Source organism: Mustelus asterias, chromosome 28, assembly GCF_964213995.1.
Source record: "Mustelus asterias chromosome 28, sMusAst1.hap1.1, whole genome shotgun sequence".
In the NCBI taxonomy this organism is placed as follows: Eukaryota; Metazoa; Chordata; class Chondrichthyes; order Carcharhiniformes; family Triakidae; genus Mustelus; species Mustelus asterias.
The window spans coordinates 12,293,339-12,315,087 of record NC_135828.1 but is presented as its reverse complement, the minus strand read 5'-3'; the positions used below and the strand labels follow the sequence as shown (position 1 = coordinate 12,315,087).

General features: G+C 41.3%; 1 protein-coding gene across 2 annotated transcripts in view; it reads right to left on the bottom strand.

Annotated features, from left to right (window-relative positions):
- Nucleotides 1-21,749, bottom strand: part of parga (poly (ADP-ribose) glycohydrolase a) — a 167,191-nt gene that overhangs the window by 89,543 nt on the left and 55,899 nt on the right. For both annotated transcript variants that reach the window (XM_078199516.1, XM_078199515.1), the window contains exon 8: nucleotides 5,944-6,036. In XM_078199516.1, coding sequence (XP_078055642.1) covers nucleotides 5,944-6,036 — 93 coding nt within the window. The remainder of the gene's footprint in view (nucleotides 1-5,943; nucleotides 6,037-21,749) is intronic.

The following is a 21,749-nucleotide window of genomic DNA, read 5'->3' as shown; positions in this document are numbered from 1 at the left end:
TTACTAAATCTATTCATTTCCCCGAACAGAGACATTCTTTCCGATCAGCTAAGGCACACTGCTGGGCACAAAATGCAACATTAACTACGTGCATCCCATTCACCCAACATTTGTATAAATGACAAGCCTTGCACAGGAAAAACTCAAAATTTGTCTGTTTTATTGATATATAAAGTTATCTATTGCTAAATCACAATTTTTGTGCATATTGCAAATATCAATAAAAATCAAAGATTTTACCTTTGATGGATTAAATAAGAGTTCTTTTTATTAATTCATTACCTAAACTGTTCTAAATTGCGATGGAGCTAGGATGCTTCAGGTTCCAAATATAAATAACCGAGTGACTTATGAATGTTATACTTGAATTTTAAAATTTAGGTCAGATTGGTTTACTTTCATGCTTTTATAATATCTACTTCCATCACTAGTTTTGTGCTGTGCATTATTTTATTACCCTCAAACCATAGAAAAACGCGTGTATATAAGCTATAAAAAAAACTATTTCTAGTCTCATAAGGTTGTCATCAACTACAGCGAACAATACTGCAAGCACACAAAGGTCAAGTTGACAGGTTGAATGCAAAAACTGAACAAACCCAAGAATAATTACTAATTATAATTAATTGAACTTGTACTTGTATCCTACGAGGATGCTTAACTGGTTCAAAGTAATTTATTTTCAGGCTGCTGTATGGATGAGATGACTGCTCATGAATCACTAAATGTATATACTTTATACAAATAGAGCTTACGTGGGCTGCTGAAAACTTGGTAACATTTATCACAGTAAGCCTGTTATAAACAGCATTTATTTTAATAAGAATGTTCACTGTTTTCTATTCTATTTTACAATAAGTCCCATTAATCCATTGAAAATATCATGAAAAGTAAATAATCTCAGTCAGAAGGCTGGTTTTAGATGTAGGCCACCAAAGTTTCATGCACACACTGGATTATAATTCAATTATTGGTGGCCGGAGAAAGATTTCAGTATTACCAGGTCTCCGGCAAACAAAGTTTTCTCATACATTTCCACAACCCAATTCATAGTCTACCCAATGGGTTCCAGTTAATAGTTCTCAGCTTCAAAGTTCCTACGTTATACTGTGGCTGCTGATAAAATACTAAACCTATTGAGAGTTCCCTTCTGTCTCCAGGAGTGCCGGGGGAATTTATAAAGTTAATGCAGGAAACAAAGAGAGATTCATGAGAGATGAGTTAGGAGGGAACATTAAATTGAACTCCAAGACATTTCATAAACATAAAAAATGGCAGCAGTTAGATCAAGAAGAATGTTAGAATGAAATCATTTGTCAGGGGAGTTAAATACAAATGGAGATTGGTTCTGCCTCGGTTGCACTGGGCACTAGTGGGGTCACATTTGGAGTATTGTGTACAGTTTTGGTCACCATATTTGAAGGAGGAGGTAAATGCTTTGGAAGCAGTTCAGAGAAGGTTTAACAGACCAATGAATGGGTTGTCTTATGAGGAAAATTGCATCGGCTAGGTCTGTATTCGCAAGGAGCTTAGAAGAGGAAGAGCTGACTTGATTGAAACATAAAACACTGCATTTGTCTTGTTTTTGTGGCCAGGATATACCTGGGCAATTTTCCACATTGTTGGGTAGATGCCAGTGTTGTAGCTGTACGCAAACAGCTTGCCTTGGACCACAGCTAGTTCTGTAGCACAAGTCTACGTTACTATTGGAATTGTTGTCAGGGTCCAAAGCCTTTATTGTCTCCAGTGCTTTCAGCCTTTTTTTTTAAACTCACAAAGTGAATTGAATTGGCTGAAGTCTGGCATCTGTGATGTTGGGGACCTCTGGAGGAGGCAGTGATGGATCATCCACTTGGTGCTTCTGGCTGAAAATTCTTCAGCCTTCCCTTTTGTGCTGCCTCCTTCTTACTGAAGATGGGGATACCGGTGGAGCCTCCTCCTCCAGCTAGCTGTTTGCCAACTACCATTTTATGATGCGGCAAGACTGCAGAGCTTTTAATTGACTCACTGATTGTGGGATTGTTCAACACTGTCTATCGCATACAGTTTAGCATGCATGCAATTCTCTGTGGTAGCTTCACCAGGCTGGCACAGCTGACTTGGTCCAGCTCCTGAGATATTTTCCTGCACTCCTCATTGAACCAGACCACTGCCCTTTGACAGCAGTTTAAAGCACATCAGTGGATAGTGATGGATCTTCTTCAGTCAGTGAGATAAACTGAATGCCTTGAGAGAGAAATGTCATGCTGACAAGGTTGGTAATCCGAGAGACTGGGAAATAAGACTGAAGCAGAGTCAGCTTTACCTAAGCACTTAACCTAAGATATACAGGTGCTGACTTCAGAAAGTGGAAATTCATTCCATATCTAGGATCGAACATAAAGAGTTCACCATGTTCAAAAATAAATTTATATTTAAAAGTTTAGTGTTTCTATTTGAATAGCTGCAGATTAGTTGAAAACTATTTCATTGGTGCATTTAATTTCTTCTCTCGTGTTTAAAATGTGCTATATAAATACAAGTCTCTATTCCTTTGCAGCTAACAATTATTGAATAGTCGTACCAGTACTCCTACTCCTATTTCTCATGTTAATAATAAACTACAACATTTATTTTTGTCTCTCGTGCTGGCAATGTTCTATTTGACAAATTGTACTGAATGTGAATTTTATTCATAAAACTGTTGCACAAAGTACTGACTACACATAAAAAGGAAATTCAATACAAGACAACCCACAGTGAACCCAAAATATTTAGCAGAAATTAATTCAAAGTAATTTTATAAAGGAAAGAGCTATTGATTTCCCGTTCATATTCTCCAAGCACAACTTGAAAAGGAAATATATCTCACCCGGAGCAAGGTTCAGTTTTAACCAAGATTCCAACCTGGGCACCCACATGCTGAGACCCCCCTCAAGAGATCAAAATGCATTAGGTCAGTGGAAGTTACTGATTTACACTCAGCTGGTGGTTTCAAAGAATGGAGACAGTCAGCCAGGAAGGAAAAGGTTGACAATCTTGAGTGGACATCAATTCTCCAAGATATCAACAATCAAATGTAGCTGGATATTTATCTGACATCGGTTTAAGGAATTAATGCCCACTCTGGATCAGCACCAAAGGAAGAAAACAGAACAGTGCTCTCAAATTGTTCAACAACACAGCTTTACACATCGGACAAATCTTTCTGACCCAGTATGTCAGTCTGAACATGCCAGCAGAATTAAACATTTAGCTGACCTGGTTGGACTGATTAAAACAAAAACAATTGTGTGTGTGTGTGTGTGTGTGTGTGTTGGGGGGCGAGGGAGGGGGGGGGGGGGGGGTGATTCTCCCAAAAAAATTCTAAGTGCCAAATTGTGCAAAAGCCGGAGTAAATCCCACTGTTTCTTTTCAGCGAGATTCACTCTGAAAATCGGTGGGGCCGGGGGAGGGGGGGGCATATTGTTGCTGGAGAGGTCAGCAGCACAGCGCTGAGGGGGCCACCGTGCATGCGCCAATCTGTCATAGCGGAGATCAGCACATGCGCAGTAGCCCGGCACTGCCAGCCTCCCAATCCCTGGCCAGCACAGCAAACCCCCCCCCCCATTGCTGGCCGACCCCCCACGCATCCCCTCCATGCCTGGAGGGCAGTGTCAAAGTGCCCCTTGGGCATTGCCACTTTGCCCCCAGTGCGGGGCGGGGGGAGGGGGGGCAATCCCCCCTTGCCCCTGAACTCTTGGGGGGGAGTGGTCGAGGGGGCCTTCATGGTCTCCCTTCACTCCAGCGGGGTGGGGAGCTGTTGTAAACCTGCTGCAGTGAATCACACCTGGTGGGGGGGTGGGGAACACTAGCGGGCCCGGAGGTTTCAGTCCTGGGCCCGCTGATGGGACGCAATTCCCATTTCTAATATTTAAATCGTTTTCATGCCGGACGACTCTTTAAATCCTCTCCCCGGAGATGTGCAGAGGTCGTGGCGCTCAGCGGGGAGCTCGCTAAATGGCCTCTGCTGACGTCTCCTGGCCGGTTACACTACTAGATCAGTGCAGTGGACTGGGAGATTCACCCCCTATACGTCCGGAAAGATAAACAGAAAGAAAACTTGGAAAAAAATAGGTCAAATGTGGCCAAAGGAAATAGCTATTGAATCAAGGTCATTTGATCACATCATTTAACTTTTGATTATGGCGTAACGACATTTAAGCATCATCTCAAATATGCTGTGAAAGTACTTTAATTCTGACATAAAACGTTAGTCTTCTTCATATGGCTATATGCATCCATAGTACTCAATTTTACAAAATGTGATAATTTTGCATTAAAAACAGCACGAATTAAAACTTATATCTGCACCTAATATTATTTACTGTGTAGCATTCTTGGAGATCCTATGTTATGAAATTCTACCAAAATTTTGTTTAGTCATTTATCTTGAGTAACTGTTGCCATACATTGAAACACAATCGAAACACATTGAAATTGAAGGCAGCACGGTGGCACAGGTTAGCATTGCTGCTTCACAATTCCTGGCTTGGGTCACTGTCAGTGCGGAGCCTGCACATTCTCTCTGTGTCTGTGTGGGTTTCCTCCGGGTGCTCCAGGTTCCTCTCTCAGTCCAAAACATGTGCTGGTTAGATGCATTGGCCATGCTAAATTCTCCCTCAGTGTACCCGAACAGGTGCTGGAGCATGGCGACTAGGGAATTTTCATAATAAACTTCATTGCAGTGTTAATGTAAACCTATTTGTGACACTATTAAATTAAACATGTGTCATAAAGGTCAACTGCATTATAATCTATTTAATTGAATATAGAAACTAAACAGTTAATTTGTCAAATAAAAAACAATTGTGATATTAAAGGAAATACTGTAACATATACTGCATTTATATCACGTGCTCAGGTGTTCCAAAGCACTTTGTAGCCAAAGAATTACTTCTAAATCATAATTATGTTGGCAAGCACAGCAGCCAATTTGTGAATCGCGAATGTCCAATGAATCTGCGGTCGAAGGAAAAATGTTGCCCTGTGCATTTGGAGAACTTTTTGTTCGTCTTTGAATAGCCCAAAGAGCTCTCCCCTATCCATCTGAATAAGTAGGCTGGATTTTGGTTTTCCATTATGGCTGCTCTCTCACCGAAACGCCAGTCAAGTTTGCAGTGGTGCCTGAACCCACATCTCTCTGACTCACCGATAGCAACTGATAACTTCAATAATATTCAAGATTTAGAGCACTTCGATAGCGCCGTGCCAAAATAAGTTGCTGGAATGCAAAACGTTCACTGGTACATCAGAAATTTATATATAAATTGTGTCAGCTATTTTTCCCTGATGATTCACAGAAATCACTCAGTTAAACTGATCCTCTTGGTGGGATTTTTTAGTGCTCATTATATGCTGGGCAATGGTCCACTCCATTTTAAACATTCACTGAGAGCACCAAATACTCCCAGCTCAGGTACAACAAAGTTGGATGCAGATGAAAGCTCCCTTTCATCTGCCACAGATAATGTATCTCAGCCCGAAGTAGAGTTGATCAGTCAAAATGTGACAGTGGTTTCAGTAGTCTGATGCCGTTTGCAGGGGTCTGCTTGTTGTTTAGAATCATAGAATCCCTACAGTGCAGGAGGCGGTTTAAATGCACTATGCCTGATAAACATAACCCTAGACTTCCACCCAAGTTAATATCTCCCTGTCGATTATTAAAACGTTTGAGCAGAATCTTAAAAAGATGTGTTCACCATCCCAAAAGTCTCTTTTGCTTTCAATAACCATGCTCTCTCGTGATGTGCTCTGCTCTTTTTTTTTATTATATTCTTAATTTGAAGACACAACAGAGCACTAATGGTTTACAAAAAAATGCAACCCAGGCCCGGCAGCCTTATTATAAACTTTTAGTTTATATAAGTTTGCCTCAGCCTTCAAGAAATGAAACTTCGAGCCTTGCTGGGTCTTATTACTTACCTGTGTACAAAGAGTTGGCAATCGCAGAGCCAGTTCAGCCATTTCAGGCAAAAGGGACTGCAGAAGGTGCTGTGTTTCAACATCGTTCAAATCCTAACAAAAAAAATGAAAATTTGCTCAGTTGTGGCAACAATTGAACCGATGTCCTGCAGTGTCCTGGAGCAAAAATATGATAAAGACAGTTTTTAATTATAGGCATCATGTATATATTCATCATGCAGTTCATTATAATGTAATAAAATGATTGCGTGGAATGACATTGTAGATAATTTATTTGATGTGTTAAAAGATTTCACAGTCGACAAAATAATAAAAACCCTATTGTTAGGATTAAATGAGTATTGGTGAGGTCTACTAATAATTCACTATAGTTCCAAATAAATTTTCAACCTTAAAAACACAACTCTAGGCAGTCATTAGGTAGCACAGTGGTTAGCACTGCTGCCTCAGAGCCAGGGACCCCGGTTCGATTCACGGCTTGGGTCACTGTCTGTGCAGAGTCTGCGCGTTCTCCCCTGTGTCTGCGTGGGTTTCCTCTGGGTGCTCCGGTTTCCTCCCACAGTCCGAAAGATGTGCTGGTTAGGTACATTAGCCATGCTAAATTCTCCAAACAGGGGCTGGAGTGTGGTGACTAGGGGATTTTCACAGTAACTTCATCGCAGTGTTAATGAGAGCCTACTTCTGACACTAATAAACAAACTTTAAAACTCATTTCTAAACATTTCTCAAAAACATTGGGAAGGAAAGTACTGCGTTCGTCTGCAGAGTTCTCTCACAGCCAACTTCAAAGATCAACTTCATACAAACTGTACAAAGCAATACTAAATCGTACCAGCAATTCAGTTTACTGTACTTCAGGTATCAATGCATTGCAAACCTCAGCATGGCATAGGCACCAAAGTTGAAATTTAAGGTTCTGAGGAAGAATAATCAACAATGTGTTGCTTTCCCTTCCATTATCTTTGAAGAATTAAAATGCACATCTTCAGTATATTGTCACTGAGAACACTCCATTTCATCTTGATTTCGACTCGTTTATAAAAAAGAAAAATGTTCCACAACAATAGCAATAGAACAACTTATATAATGACTTTAATGCAGAAAAATTTCCCAAGGCACTTTACAGGAAACATAGACAAAAATGTAAATAAAAGGAGTACGCACTGGGCCATGGCAGGACAATTAGAGTGATGACTGACAGGCTGGTTGGAAAAATGTTTTTAAAACCGGGGAGAAGCTAGGGAGGGGCTTTCAGTAAGCCAGATCATGGTGAATGAAATATCTAATGCATTGTTGGGAAAGTAGAGATGAAAATAGAGGATTTAAGGAAGGTGAGGAGAGGTCATGGAGGATTTGAAGACAGAGACCATAACACCATAGGATATAGGAGCAGAATTAGGCCATTCAGCCCATCGAGTCTGCTCTGCCATTCAAAAATAGCTGATAAGTTTCTCAACCCCAACCTCCCGCCTTTTCTCCGTAGCCTTTGACCCCCTTACCAAACAAGAACCTATTTATCTTTGTCTTAAATACACTCAATGACCTGGCCTCCAGCCTTCTGTGGCAATGAATTCCACAGATTCACCAAATCCTCTGGCTGAAGAAATCTCTCCTCATCTCAGTTCTAAAGGGTGGTCCCTTTACTCTGAGGCTGTGTCCTCCGATCTTAGTCTCTCCTGCTAATAATTAACACCCCTACTGCCCCAACCAGGGAGGTATCTGGGGCCTCCGCCACCCCGCCCCCCACCAATTATCCCTAGCACCACTCACCCCCCCCCCACCATCCTCCCTAGTAACTCCCCCCCCCCCCGCCCCCGCCCCCCCACCCAGATCATCCCTCGCACAAACATTTCAAATTCACCGAGGGGCAGGAAACCAATATAGTTCAGTGAGGACACTATCTGTGTGAGGAACATTTCAACCAGACAAAAATATAGAGTTCTGAACAGTCTGGAGTTTATGGCTTGGAAGACGGATAAGGAAAACATTGGAGAAATCAAGTATAGAGGTCAACAGGCAGAGGTCGGGCAGGTACATGGCCTGGTTCAGCTCCAGGGCGCGGCTGGGTGAGGGGATGGAATCCGTGAGAGCTGTGTTGATGATGGGGACTGAAAGTTCTTCAGTGTTCAGGCGGAAGAAATTCTGACTCACCCACAACAGCAAATAGACAGTTTAGAGATCCAGTGACATGATCAGTATGGTTGATGGTTTGTAATGCCAGCTGTGACACAGTTGGAAGTGCACACACCTCAGAATCAGAAGGTTTTAAATTCAAGTCTCACTCCAGGGTTTGAGCACAAAAATCAAAGCTGGCACTCCAGTGCAGACATTGTTGGAAGTGCTGTCTTTCAGTCGAGGTGTTAAACCAAGGCCCCATTTCCCTATTCAGGTCAAAGATTCCATGGCACTACTTCAAAGAAGAGCAAGTATCCTGGCCAATATTTAACTCTTAATAAATATCTTAAAAGAGAGGTCATCTGCTCATTATTATATTGCTGTTTCTAGGAGTTTGCTGAGCGCAAACTGGCTGCCACCTTTTCTACATTACAATAGTGACTACGCCATCAAAAACAACCTCATTTGGTATAAAGTGCTTTGAGACATCTGGTGGTCGTGAAAAGCATTATATAAATGCAAGTCTTCTTTTGTGGTGAGTCATTGCTGCGGATGATGCCACTAGGGAAAGCATGTCGGCAAAGAAAAGGACAACGTCAACGATAAATCCTTGGGACGTGCTCAGGCTAATTTGTAACCCAGGGAATATGGAAGCAACTAAAAGACATTGTAATTTCAGCTCTCTATCATAGAATCTATATTTTTGTGCAGACAAGTTGTATTACAAGTAGGTAAACACAAAACATAATAAGACCCAAAACAACCACAGCAAGTCACCTCCAACCATACTGACGGAATTAGGGAATTAGATAGCTATCACTCTCTGTGGCATCAGTGCATGGTATAGCCCTGATACCTTGTGCTTCTGATCACCTCTGCTGCCACAAAGTGGCTCTGAAGGAATAATATATGTATTTTCACAAAGAGCCAACACAAATTATCGGAAGCAACAATACAGAAGTGAAATATTGTGGGTGCTTGAAATTGGAAGTAACAACCCAGATTACTCTCACACTATTCACTGGGCAGCACGGTAGCATAGTGGTTAGCACTGCTGCTTCACAGCGCCAGGGGACTGTCTGTGTGGAGTTTGTACATTCTCCCCGTGTCTGCGTGGGTTTCCTCCGGGTGCTCCGGTTTCCTCCCCACATTCTGAAAGACGTGCTGGTTAGGGTGCATTGATCCGAACAGGCGCCAGACTGTGGCGACTAGGGGAATTTCACAGTAACTTCATTGCAACGTTAATGTAAGCCTTACTTGTGACTAATAAATGAACTTGACTTTATTTCAGAATGACATGTGAACAATTGGAATCAATTTGCAAATTCTTAATAACAGGAGGGCGCATGCGGGGGGGGGGGGGGGGGGGGGGGCCTTAATAACAGGAGGGCGCATGCGAGGGGGGGGGGATAAAGGGTTTTAAAAATCCTTAAAATAAAGGGTAAAAAGCTTACTTTCCCCAGACTTGATCAATATTTGTCTAAAGAAATTGTGCCATTTTATTTTTTTTCATTCAATATTACTATACTTACCCCAGTTCTTCCAGTCAACATCTTGTCACTCTTAACAAGCTCTTCGTGACTGACAATACTGAAAGTAAAGATACAGAATTCTGGGCAACCACAGCTAAACAAACATATTTGACCGTGGCTAGCCTATTCGTCTATTCTACGGTCAGCTCCTGAGAAATGCCATGTACAAAAAGGCGATCAGCCTTCAGCCTGTGGTCAAAAGATCTAGGCAGTCTTGACTAATAATTTGTGCAGGACCCAGTTGCTGTACATGTCAGCAGCTTCTATATACTGCGTGACACATACACTATCCTGCATAATCATTAAATCCCCAAACTAAATGTTTCTTCTGCTTTACAGGTGTGACACTCAATGTATGATAATGACAATAGGTTCATCAATACAAAGCTCACTGAATATTAAACAACATTTGATCAAACCGGATGCATATTTCTAGTATTCAAAGGGCAAAAGACAGCATCCTGTGTATTGTCCAGACAGAAAGATGTTCAACATACTCTACCATTTGAAACAGAATCATTACAAATCTGCTTCAGTGTTGTGTTGATGCTATTTCTTTTTAAAGTTAACAGAATCTACCAAACTAGAAGAGAAGCCTTGCAGTACAAAGTTCTTGCAAATGGTAATACTTGGATTACTGCCAAAAGGATGAGGAAAGTGGCCATCTATGTATTAAATCTGAAACAAAGATATTCAGAGCTCTGACCTGCACAAGTATTGATTTACAGAGATATTGGCTAGGATATGTCAGAGCAATCAATCACTTAGTAATTTCATTATGGCTAGCTCACAGAATGTTGATTAAATGGAGGCAGAGGAGAAATGCAAATTGCTTGATTTAGTTGGAGGATGGCAACTTCCTGGGCAGACAGCCTTGACTAGCAATTCAGTAAAGTGAACATTTATATTGCCACAAAGAGGCTTGACTAAATACTGTCATAACTAATGACTGCTTGTCACTATAAAACTGTTCTAGTGTGGGTAATGAATGAGTACCTCTGACGGGACTAGATGAGAAGGCGCTGAGGCAGCAGGCTTAGCAGGTTTAAATCAAACCTCGACAACACATCAAATCAAATAAACCCAGAGCTGTCACATGACCACAGGCATTTCCATACATCACAAGGAAGAAACAGTAATCAAGTGAAAAGGCAGTTTTAATACCCAAGTGTACACAAAGGTGCAGATTTACAGTATTTTACTTGTCCAGACCAATAAACCAACATGGCTGATTTACCTTGACAGACCCTGACAATGGGATGAATGCAGCTCTTTTGAATTGTTAAGTTCTACATATTTCAAGTCAAATTTGTAATCAAGAATGCCAAAGTAAATGTTATTCCAAAGAAGCAGCTCTGCTGAAAAAAAAATTTGTCCATCAGTCCTTGACCCTTGGTTCATCTCATGGACTGCAAATTGACATATGAATTTTAATTGAAGTACTTCTTTCCTTTTGCTGAGAAGCAAAGCTGACAAGCGTATTTTAAAAAATAGTTATCATTCATCTCTCTCTACTGGGAGCCAAAACCATCACTAACGAGACAGCATTTCTTTGTTAACAACTCCCCAGGCTGTTCTGTACTTCAATGTCATCAAAATGGAGGCCAATACTAAATACCTTTTCTCAAAAGAAGAGAAAAAAAGGAAACCATCAAATCTTATTTACTCATTTATACAGTTACTGTTTTCAAGAACTGACTGATCATAAGTAGTTAGCTGACAGGTGTTTGCATAAAGAATTCATTTGAAGTTCAACTTATACATTTATTTTTCCAACAGAAAGCCATTTGGTGCGGCATGGTGGCACAGTGGTTGGCACTGTTGCCTCACAGCGCCAGGGACCCGGGTTCAATTCCAGCCCCGGGTCACTGCCTGTGCGGAGTTTGCACGTTCTCGCCGTGTCTGCGTGGGTTTCCTCCGGGTGCTCTGGTTTCCTCCCACAGTCCAAAGATGTGCGGGTTAGGTTGATTGCCATGCTAAATTGCCTTAGTGTCAGGGGGGATTAGCAAGGTAAATATGTGGGGTTACGGGGATAGGGCCTGGGTGGTATTGTGGTCAGTGCAGACTCAATGGGCCAAATGGCCTCCCTCTGCCCTGTAGGGATTCTATGATTCAACGAGTTCCTAACAATTCTGACAAGTTTATGCACAGCACATGCAGACTCATTAAAATTAATTATTTGTCAGAAGAAAAGTTCACCTGAAGTAAGGCTGGCACTTGCGTTAGTAGATTTTAACCATACTACAAAGAAAAGATGGAAATAAGCTGGCACAGAAGCTTTCCTTTGTGTTTGAAGATTTGCTCAGCAAAAGCCACTCTGTAGAGCATATTCAAATGTGTACTTACAAGCCCTAAGGCGATTATAAAATAAGTTTTTTCAGTGTACCTGGTGCAGCAAAATCATAATACAATATTATAATTTCACTATATCTACTGCATAATGGAAATATTACCCCATTGTTGGACCGCGACTGAATATTATGATAAAACATATTCCCATATGCTGGAAGTTTAAATGGCCCAGTGCATCAGTAGGGCAGGATTTCCCTTGGTAAAGCAAATAATAGAAATCTGTAGCTCAGAGGGAAATCATTTGGCTCACTGTGTCTGTTTTGGCTGAAAAAGAGCTATCCAGTCTAATCTCACTTTTCAGCTCTTTGTTTGTAGGCTTTGAAGTTACACTACTTCCAGTGAATATCCAATGCATTTTAAATACAATGAGGCGTTCTGCCTTTACCAATCTTTCAGGCAGTGAGTTCAACCCCCGCCACCTTCAAGCAAGAAAATTTCTCAACTTCCCAAATTGTGTAATTTGTGGATATACACTAAAGTACAAAACAATTCAGAATCCATGAACTTCAAAATCAGTAGATGCGTAAAAGCCAACAAGCATCAGTTTATCCATTTTCAAAATACGAAAATCAGTGTTACACTTCTTTAAACACAAAAAAGGAAGCCGTGTGATTTAAAATTAGTTGGTCGCAGAATCCCTTCCACAAGAAAAAAATTAAATTTTATTTATTAGTCACAAGGAAGGCTTATATTAACACTGCAATGAAGTTACTGCGAAATTCCCCCCTCTAGTCTCCACACTTTGGCGTCTGTTCGGGTCAATGCACCTAAGCAGCATATCTTTGGACTGTGGGAGGAAACCCACGCAGACACAGGGGGAACGTGCAGACTCTGCACAGACAGTGACCCAAGCCGGAAATCGAACCCGGGTCCCTGGCGCTGTGAGGCAGCAGTGCTAACCACTGTGCCACCCGAAGCTAACCTTTTCTTTGTTTTGTGCGCGCTTTGGCTTTTGAAACCAGCATAATTCAAAATAATAATGAATCTATCACTGAGCTTTTTTATTTTTCAATTTCCACACATACTTGTTATTCCTGAAAGTTCTCTTTTTAAACAAAGTAGCGGATACCGCTCCTTGCATCATGCCTGAGTCAGCTTTGATGCTGAGTGCCTGTGGTGTCTTGCATTGCAGCATGCACTGCCTGGAAATTTTGAGATTGTAGGTCACCAAGAACACACAGCTGGAGCTTGCTCAGCTTTCCTACATTTAGGATGACAAATGTCAGTGGTAACAAAAGAAAAAAAATCTTGAACAAAACAAAACTTTTACATGTATTCTTTCTCTCTTAACATGAGATTGTGTCTATTTCACCACGAAACCACCGTCTGAGGCTTCAAGCTGGGCCTCCGAACCCATATCATTTTGATTGCATTTCACTGCGTAAGGTCACCTACCCCTCACCTCACCTGAACTCCTTTGCCACTGAAATCCACATCCAGGCCTTTGTTACCTTCAGGTTTAATTATTCTAAAACTTCAAATGTTAACTGTTTTTCTCTCTCCACTAATGCTGCCGGGCCTGCTGAGATCGTCCAGCATTTGGTTTTTATTTCAGATTTCCAGCATCTGCAGTACTTTGCTTTTATATTAATTATTCTCTCCCCTGACTGACTTCCTGTAACCCACCCTCCATAACACTTCAGCTCATCCAAAACTGCCGGTATCCAATCACACATCAGGTTTTGCTCACCCATCATCGCTGACCAGCATTGATGTCTTGCAGCCCAATAATTCAATTTAAAGTTTTCAACTTCATACTTCAATCTTTCTTCGTCTGTACTGCTCCCACCACCGCAGTGCACCCCCCCCCCCCCCCCCCCCCCCCCCCTGCCGCCGCGCCAAGCAGAAGTTCTTTGTTCCACTGACTCTTGGCCTTTTGTTCATCAACGTTTCCCTGTGCCAGCATTGGAAACGTGCCTTCAAGTCCTGAGGCATTAGGCGCTATAATTCCCTCTCTCTACTTGCACCTTTCCCTTTAAGGCCCACCTCAAAATCCACCTCCAAAAACAGCTTTTGGTCACCCCTCAAATGCCATCAGCTTTGGCTTCTCCAAGTTTTCTCATCATATCTCTGAAGCAGCTTTCTCTACATTAAAAATGCGAGGTACATGGAAGATATTGCAATCGAAGCCTTCCTGCCTCACTCTCAATACCTAACAAGATACTTTTTTTTGTTGCTCTTTCTATACTTTTCACTGTATTCTAATACGTGACAATAATACATTTTTTAAAAATCAAAATCTTAGGGAGAGTTTTAAAGGAGAAGAAGGTGACAGAGTAGTGGAGAGGTTTAGAGAGGGAGCTGCGAAGGATGGGCCCGTGGCAACCAAAGCACTGCTGTCAAAAGGTGGTGTGAAGGAAAATGTTGTGCACGAGAGGACAGGAACGGAGTTCGAGAGGGGTTGAAAGGGTGGTGGGGGCCCCAGATGTATATCGTGGCACAGTTTTTTCTCATCAGATATCCTGTTGGGCGTCACTTTGAATAGAATTCGGCTTGGCTGTGATGCTTTAAAGGTCAAATTGGGGGAAATGGTTTCGGCTGCACAGGGTCAGCACTTTGAGATTGGTCCCTTCAATCACTTGCTTTGTTTACTAACACAAATGAGATTTTATTCATTAAATGAGCAGGTCTTTAAAAGGCAGAAGCAGGTGCAATATGGCTAACAAGGAAGTGCAATTCTTATTACAGCTAGTTGTCACTTAGATGGGCTGTCAATCTCAACCCCCCTCAGACCTCCTTTACCTCCAGGCTCAACCCTGACAGACCCAGCATGAAATAATTTACTGCATTCTCCTGTGTTTTATTTACTTGTGAGTAACAAACTCAACTGCGTTAATGTGATGCGAGATGTTCACAACTGCCAACCTTGCCCCTCAATTATGCTGATATTTTCTGATTAGAAACTGGAAGAGACTGTAAAATGATAGCTGAACAAAAGTGCAGCCATGATTTCTACATTTAATTATAGCACCAAATTATGCAGTTATAAACACAAGCCATAAAGGATCCAATATTTGCATCAAAACCACAACCAGACACTTCATTTCACAAAATATAAATGGCAAAAACATGACATGACATTAAATCATCCCATTAAAACACTGCCATCCTCATCCCAAATATGCTTGGCATTTTCTGCTTGTGAACTTTTCCTTCCAAATCCAAAGAAAACGCGCGAAATATAATTAAATATTAATGCAAAAGTACAATACTGCAGATGCTGGAAATCTAAAACAATAACAGAAAATTATGGAAATACTCAGCAGATCTGGCAAGATCTGTGGAGAGAGAGAAACAGTTAACATTTCAGATTTGTGATCTTCCATTAGAATGGTCTAATCTTTATCTTATATGAAATATTAACTTATGGCAACAAGAAAGAAATGCAACTTCAGATTTTCGGAAATTTTATTTTAATTTAAAGTTTCAAAGCTACAAAAATGATATTTGAAGATACCATTATTTCTCTCAACATTCACACTAGGTTCTGCGTAATCATTGTCTGTATTAAATATTCTCCATCTATTTTAAATTCCAGTTCAATGGTGTCAAACAGCTTTTCATAATATGTGTGGCCGCTAATGTGAAGGAGGAAACATTCTGGCTAGGATTAGTGGCAAGGCAAAGCCCTGAGGGGTCTGTCCCAGGTATCGGGCTTTTCACACTGTTCAGTAATATAATGGGTAGTTACATGAAAACATTTGCTGATGATGTAGAGCTATATAGCCTGATGACAAATGCAGAGGAATTGATTTATTCAAACGGATTGGGAATGATTAAGTGAATGAGCTAAGAAGTAATGGATAGATTTTACCTTAATTAAATGCAAGCTTATGCACACGGAACAAAACCCAAGATTTGAAGGAATGACCAAACCAAACTGTCGTGGGATTTGGAGGAAAATCTGCAATGATAATATTCCCACATGATGCCATTGTTTTCCATTTCAAATGGTAGAAGTCATGTGGCTAACTGGTGGTGTTGAAGCGTAGCTGGTGAGTTGTTTCAGTGCATACTTTGGATCATTCATATTGCAGCCTCAGCCCAATCACAGCGGAGGAATAGATATTAGTTCAGTGGCAGTGACATCTATCAGGGGAACTGCTTTCCTCTATGTTGAACCTCTGTACTGTTGCGGCTGTGCCCATTCAAGCAAGTGATGAGTACTCTGGCACACTCTGACTTGAGTCTTCTAGATGGTAAAGAGGTTATGAGGAGTCATGAGGTGAGCCACTAATTACAAAGTCCCCATCCAGCCTCTTCTCTGAACTTGTAGACATGGTGCTGACATTCTGGGCAAAAGCAACCCCATGAACAGTGTTGATGGGATGGTTTCAGAGATGGTGTGCTGTTGCAAGTCAGGAATAGATGATTGGCCATTTTCTTGCTGGAGATGGTATTTGCTTGGCACTTACATTTTGTGAATGCTCCCTGCCACTTGTCAGTGCAAATTCTCTGCTGTCTAAACATAACTGTAGGTTAGTATGGGCTGCTGCAATACCAGAGCACCTTCGAATGGAACTGAATAGTATAAACAAAGTCTGCAAACAGCCCCACTTCCAACCTTATGAAAGGTCACTAATGGAGCAGCTGGAAATGACAAATATGCTGATCTGTGAAAGTCCTGTAATGAAGTCTAAGGGTTGTGTTATAATTCAGGTCAGAAACTCCAAAGTGTTTTATGAAGCCCGCCTGGATCATAAGTTTTGCACTTTGAAGTTTGTGAGGGTTAAGCATATGTTTCACTTCAGGTATGATTCAAATGACCCACCAGGGAGCTCTTATCAAACAAAGTTCATTTAAGAATATAGTTAACGTGTATGAAAAGTAAATTAGCAATAACTTTTATCAATTACAAACAAAAACAACCACGATAATGTATAACCCTTAACAAATATATCTAAAATGCTCCAATGAAACAAAACCTTCCCATAGGCAAAAACCCACTCCACAGGTTTAACACAGCAAAGACGAATGCTTACGTGATACTAGATCTCCTTTGGTTGGAGAATTGAAACCCTGACTTCTCAGCCTTGCAACTGTTAGCAGCCCTCTGGATATACCCAGAACAGTTTGAAGTCAGAACAGCTCCCCTGAACAGGGAGAGATTCTGATCAAGCCACCAACAGCAGATTTTCTATTGCAGGAAGGCAATAAGCCATGCTTTCAGCTAATCAGCAGAATTTCCAAAACCAGGGAGAGAGAGAAACACTTCTTCCCAGCTTGATGTCCCTTCTAAAACTAACAACAGAAAATGAAAACTTAAATTCACTAGGAAGGAAAAAGAACTGTTCAAAACACATGACCTTCCTCCTAACAATGCAGGGTCATAAAAGATCCCAAAGTAAAAATAAACAAACCCGATTGGAGTCGCAATAAAAGGACGTCTGCAGACAACTCGGCAACAATGACATAAGCTGAGGCTGGGAGAGCTGCGGAGAACATGATTTTTAAAAAATTCTTGATGGTACACTAATGTCACAGGCTGTAATAATTAACCTGTGGTAATGTATAGTATAATAGCTCTGAAGCAAAGTTACTGACACGAAATGTTAACTCTGTTTCTCCTTCTATGGATGCAACCAGACTAGTTGACACTTTCTAGCACTTTCTTTATATCAGATTTCTTGCATCTATAGTATTTTGCTTTTGGATTGCCATCTTCCTACTTATCAGTATGGGAGAATTGGGTCACTGACGTCTGCTTTGTTGGGGCTCCTTAATGCTGCACTTGGTTAAATGTTGCCTCAATGTTAACAGGAGCGAATCGCATCTCTCTTATTGCAAAGGAGTATTTGACTATGAATTACAAGTTATTGTAATAGTGAATTGATCATCGGTGAGGATACATTTGCATTGCTGAAACATTTTGGACAACTTCAACACAAAGAGGGTTCAGAAAAGAATAGCAGTGCAATTATAAAACTAGTATCTCAAATTATGAAGAGAGCCTCGTGGAGATAGAAAAGGCATGCTTGTTGACAGTCTAAGAATTCACATGTTCAACTACCTCATCAGCAAGGTCCTTAAAAGGGGGAAGCTTCAACTGATTGTTTGCTTGAACTGTAATTATTTTAATTGTTGCGAAAAAACTGGTTTGAAGGCAAAGGCCTTATTGCTTACTAGAAATCACCTGACAGGCTTCAAGTTTTCAATCTATTGCTTTTGAACTCAGTTTTGGGGAATAAGCCAAAAAATCACAAAGGGTCGTGAACGAAGCCCAGTCCATCATTCAAACCAACCTCCCATCCATTGGCACTGTCTACACTTCCCGCTGCCTCGGAAAAGCAGCCAGCATAATCAAGGACCCCACAACCCTGGACATTCTCTCTTCCACCTTCTTCCGTCAGGAAAAAAAAAGTTTGAGGTTATGTACCAACCAACTCAAAAACAGCTTCTTTGATGCTGCCATCAGATTTTAAATGGACCTACCTCGCACTAAGTTGATCTTTCTCTACACCCTAGCTATGACTGTAACACTACATTCTCCATCTCTCCCTTCTTTCTCTATGAATGGTATGCTTTGTCTCTATAGTGCGCAAGAAACAATACTTTTCACTGTATAATATACATGTGACAATAATAAATTAAATCAAAGAAGGAAGGCTGCCCTAACTCATTCTCACCTGGTCTTGTCTGAAATTCCATCAGTGGAACCTTCCCGTCCTGCCCTCCACGGGATTCGTAGCGGGTGAGACACAAACCATTCAAAGGTCCGTTGACCTCAGGAGGGATTTTCTGGCTTTGAGGCGAGCGCGACTGGAAAATCCCACCCCATGTATGGTTATCAACCTGCAGCCCAAGTATAACTTGCCTGTACTTAGAAACCAGCAAAGCTGAGATAAAAAGAATTGATCCAGTTCTAAATTCTCCTCCACACCAAAGCTCCGTTGGTGAGAACCTCCAGACATCTACTGGGACCAGTTTCATTTGAGAGTGACAGTGTCAAAACTATTGAAATTTTTCCTTTATTTTATAAAGTCCATCCTCCAAAGTTGATCTCTGCAGAGACCCTATCTGTTTTTCCTTTGTTTGTGTGCGCGCGCGCGTGCTGGGTATGAATAGTTATACTTACAGAATACAACTGTATGTTAACCAGTTCTTGCAATCTGTAAATTTTGCTTTGTAATAGATCAATCATTGAGTTTATTGAAAGAAGCCCGGTTGAAGTCTCTTTTATCCTGGGTCTACCAGTGGCAAAAGTAGATAACTGGCCATTTTGGTGAGTGACGTAAATTTTTAAACTAGTGGTGCAATCTGCGGAGTAGTGGGGCTAGAGAAACTATGCACTCCTCCCATTCTGGTTGGAAAATTATGCAAATAATCTCAATGTAAACTGAAAACGCTGTGCCATACAACATTTTAAGAAGAATGAGCTGATCATCATCATCAGTTAATTCAGAACAAGAGTTAAAAGGATGATGCTGATGTAATTCAATCAATTAGAAGTGAAGATGATCGAATGAAAGAATAACTAAATATTAAGATTATTTCAACTTACTTTAATGGGAGGAAATGAAGAGAAGAAATTAGGGAGCAATTGTGCAGAATCAGTTGTCATAAGAATAAATGTGTTAAGCACAGATCATGATAAAGCATAGGCTATGAATGGAACAGACTTAATTGGGTCGAATGGCATTGTGTCATTCTGTGACACATGATCATTCTTTCATTCAGTCCATAATTAACAAAATAGGAGTTTAATTAGAATAGGTTAGCTTCAAGTCACTGACCGCAATGAGAGAAGAAAAAGATGTGAGCTTGTCCTAAGCGCCAGCAATTGCCTTCTGTAACTGTAGCAGCCCTGACCTAATAATTGCAGCTCAACATTGTCATATTAAAACTGCTAAATAAAAAAACTGACAGAATAACTGAATAAGTCTTCCAACCAAATTATGAAATAATCCACTTAATAAAATGGGATAACATGCCTCTGCTTGTAGTTATGCTGCAGTTGCTGTTGCCATACCAATATCTGTGCAACACAATATGCAACTGGCCAACTGGACTATGACTTGCCAGGTTGCACAGATGCCAGTGATTTTTTTAATGTTAAAGCAGTGATCAAAAGCACTGTCTGGGGTTACTGAAATGCATCCTTGTATTGGTCTACAGTTATACAAGCATGAATTGAAACTGATGGGAAACACCCAGGCACCCAGAAATTCAGTCATACTGCAGTGATGTGATTCTCACACAGCTCCAACATCCAAACATGTCTTGAGCCCTTGCACAGATGCCTCCTATATAATATAGGCAATGGAAATAAAATCACTACCAAAATAACACAACAGTCACCTGGTACACACTTCTCCTCCACCATCATCCAACTGAAGGACAATGATGATGACAAATGCCAAAGCATTCTACAGTTCAAAATCATGATTGGAAAAATACCTGTAACAGCCCAAAAGATCACCTGATGAAGGAGCAGCGCTCCGAAAGCTCGTGATACCAAATAAACCTGTTGGACTTTAACCTGGTGTTGTGAGACTTCTTACTGTGCCCAAAACTTCATTGTGCTGTTAATTATTTTAATTAATGAACTCAAATCTATTATTCAAAGCAACAGAACACTACACAAGAATTCAAATATGTTTACTGCCTGAATTATAAGGTACTTACAGCATAGGAGGCCATGTTGCTCCTGTCCTCATACCCATCTTCATCATCTACTTGCCTATTCCTTTCTTCCTCTAGCTTCCCCTTGAATATTCTATTCACTCCAACTGTTCCACAAGTTGCACATTCTAGCCACCCTAGGTAAGGCAGGTTCTCCTGTATTTCCTATTGAGTTCATTAGTGACTAGCATGCTTACAATCTGCGCTTATCATCTCCCCCATACATGGGAATTTCCTCCCCACATTTATCATCTCAAGTTCATTGTCCCACAGGAGCAGGCTGAGGGTAAGGGAGTTTTTGTTTGTGCATTATATTTATTTATTTATTTTTCAGTTAAATTTGTGTAAAGAATCGGAGGGTTTTTTTTCCAAAACAGGAAGTAGGCCCAGCAGAAGCCTGGGAAGGTTTTGGAGGGTTTAAAAGCAGGCCGCACTTTTGAGTGGGCAGCGTCGTTAGTGGGCAGCGGAGTGAGCAGGGGGCAGAGTGAGAGCTGAAGGGCTTTGGCTCAAAACGGGCTTCGGCGAGAACAGGCAGAGGCGAGAGTAGGTTTTTCTTTTTCAGGAAGTTTATTCCTGTTTTTCCCCCAGAGTAAAAAAAAATGCCAGGCAAGATGTTGGAATGCTCCTCTTGCAGGATGTGGGAGATCAGGGAGACCTCCGGTATCCCCGACGACAGCACCTGCAAAAGATGCATTCAGCTGCAGCTGCTAGCAAAGCGTGTTAGGGAACTGGAGAAGGAGCTTGATGACCTCCATCTAATTCGGGAGAATGAGAAGTATATAGACAGTAGCTTTAGGGAGATAGTTACACCTAAGCAGCAGAGCACAGGAAATTGGGTTACTGTAAGGAGAGGAAATGGCAATGTGAAAGGACAGGCAGAGCAAGGTTCCCCTGTGACCATACCCCTCCACAACAGGTATACTGAATTGGATACTGTTGTGGGAGATGCTTTACCTGGGACAAGCTGCGACAGCCAGAACTCTGATACCGAGTCTGGTTCTACAGCGCAAAAGGGTGGGATGAAGAAGAGGAGAGCAGTAGTGATAGGGGACTCAATGGTCAGAGGTACAGACAGGAGGTTCTGTGGTCGGGACAGAGACTCCCGCATGGTTTGTTGGCCTCCCAGGTGCCAAGGTCAACGATGTCTCTGATCGCGTGCACAGCATTCTAAAGTGGGAAGGTGAT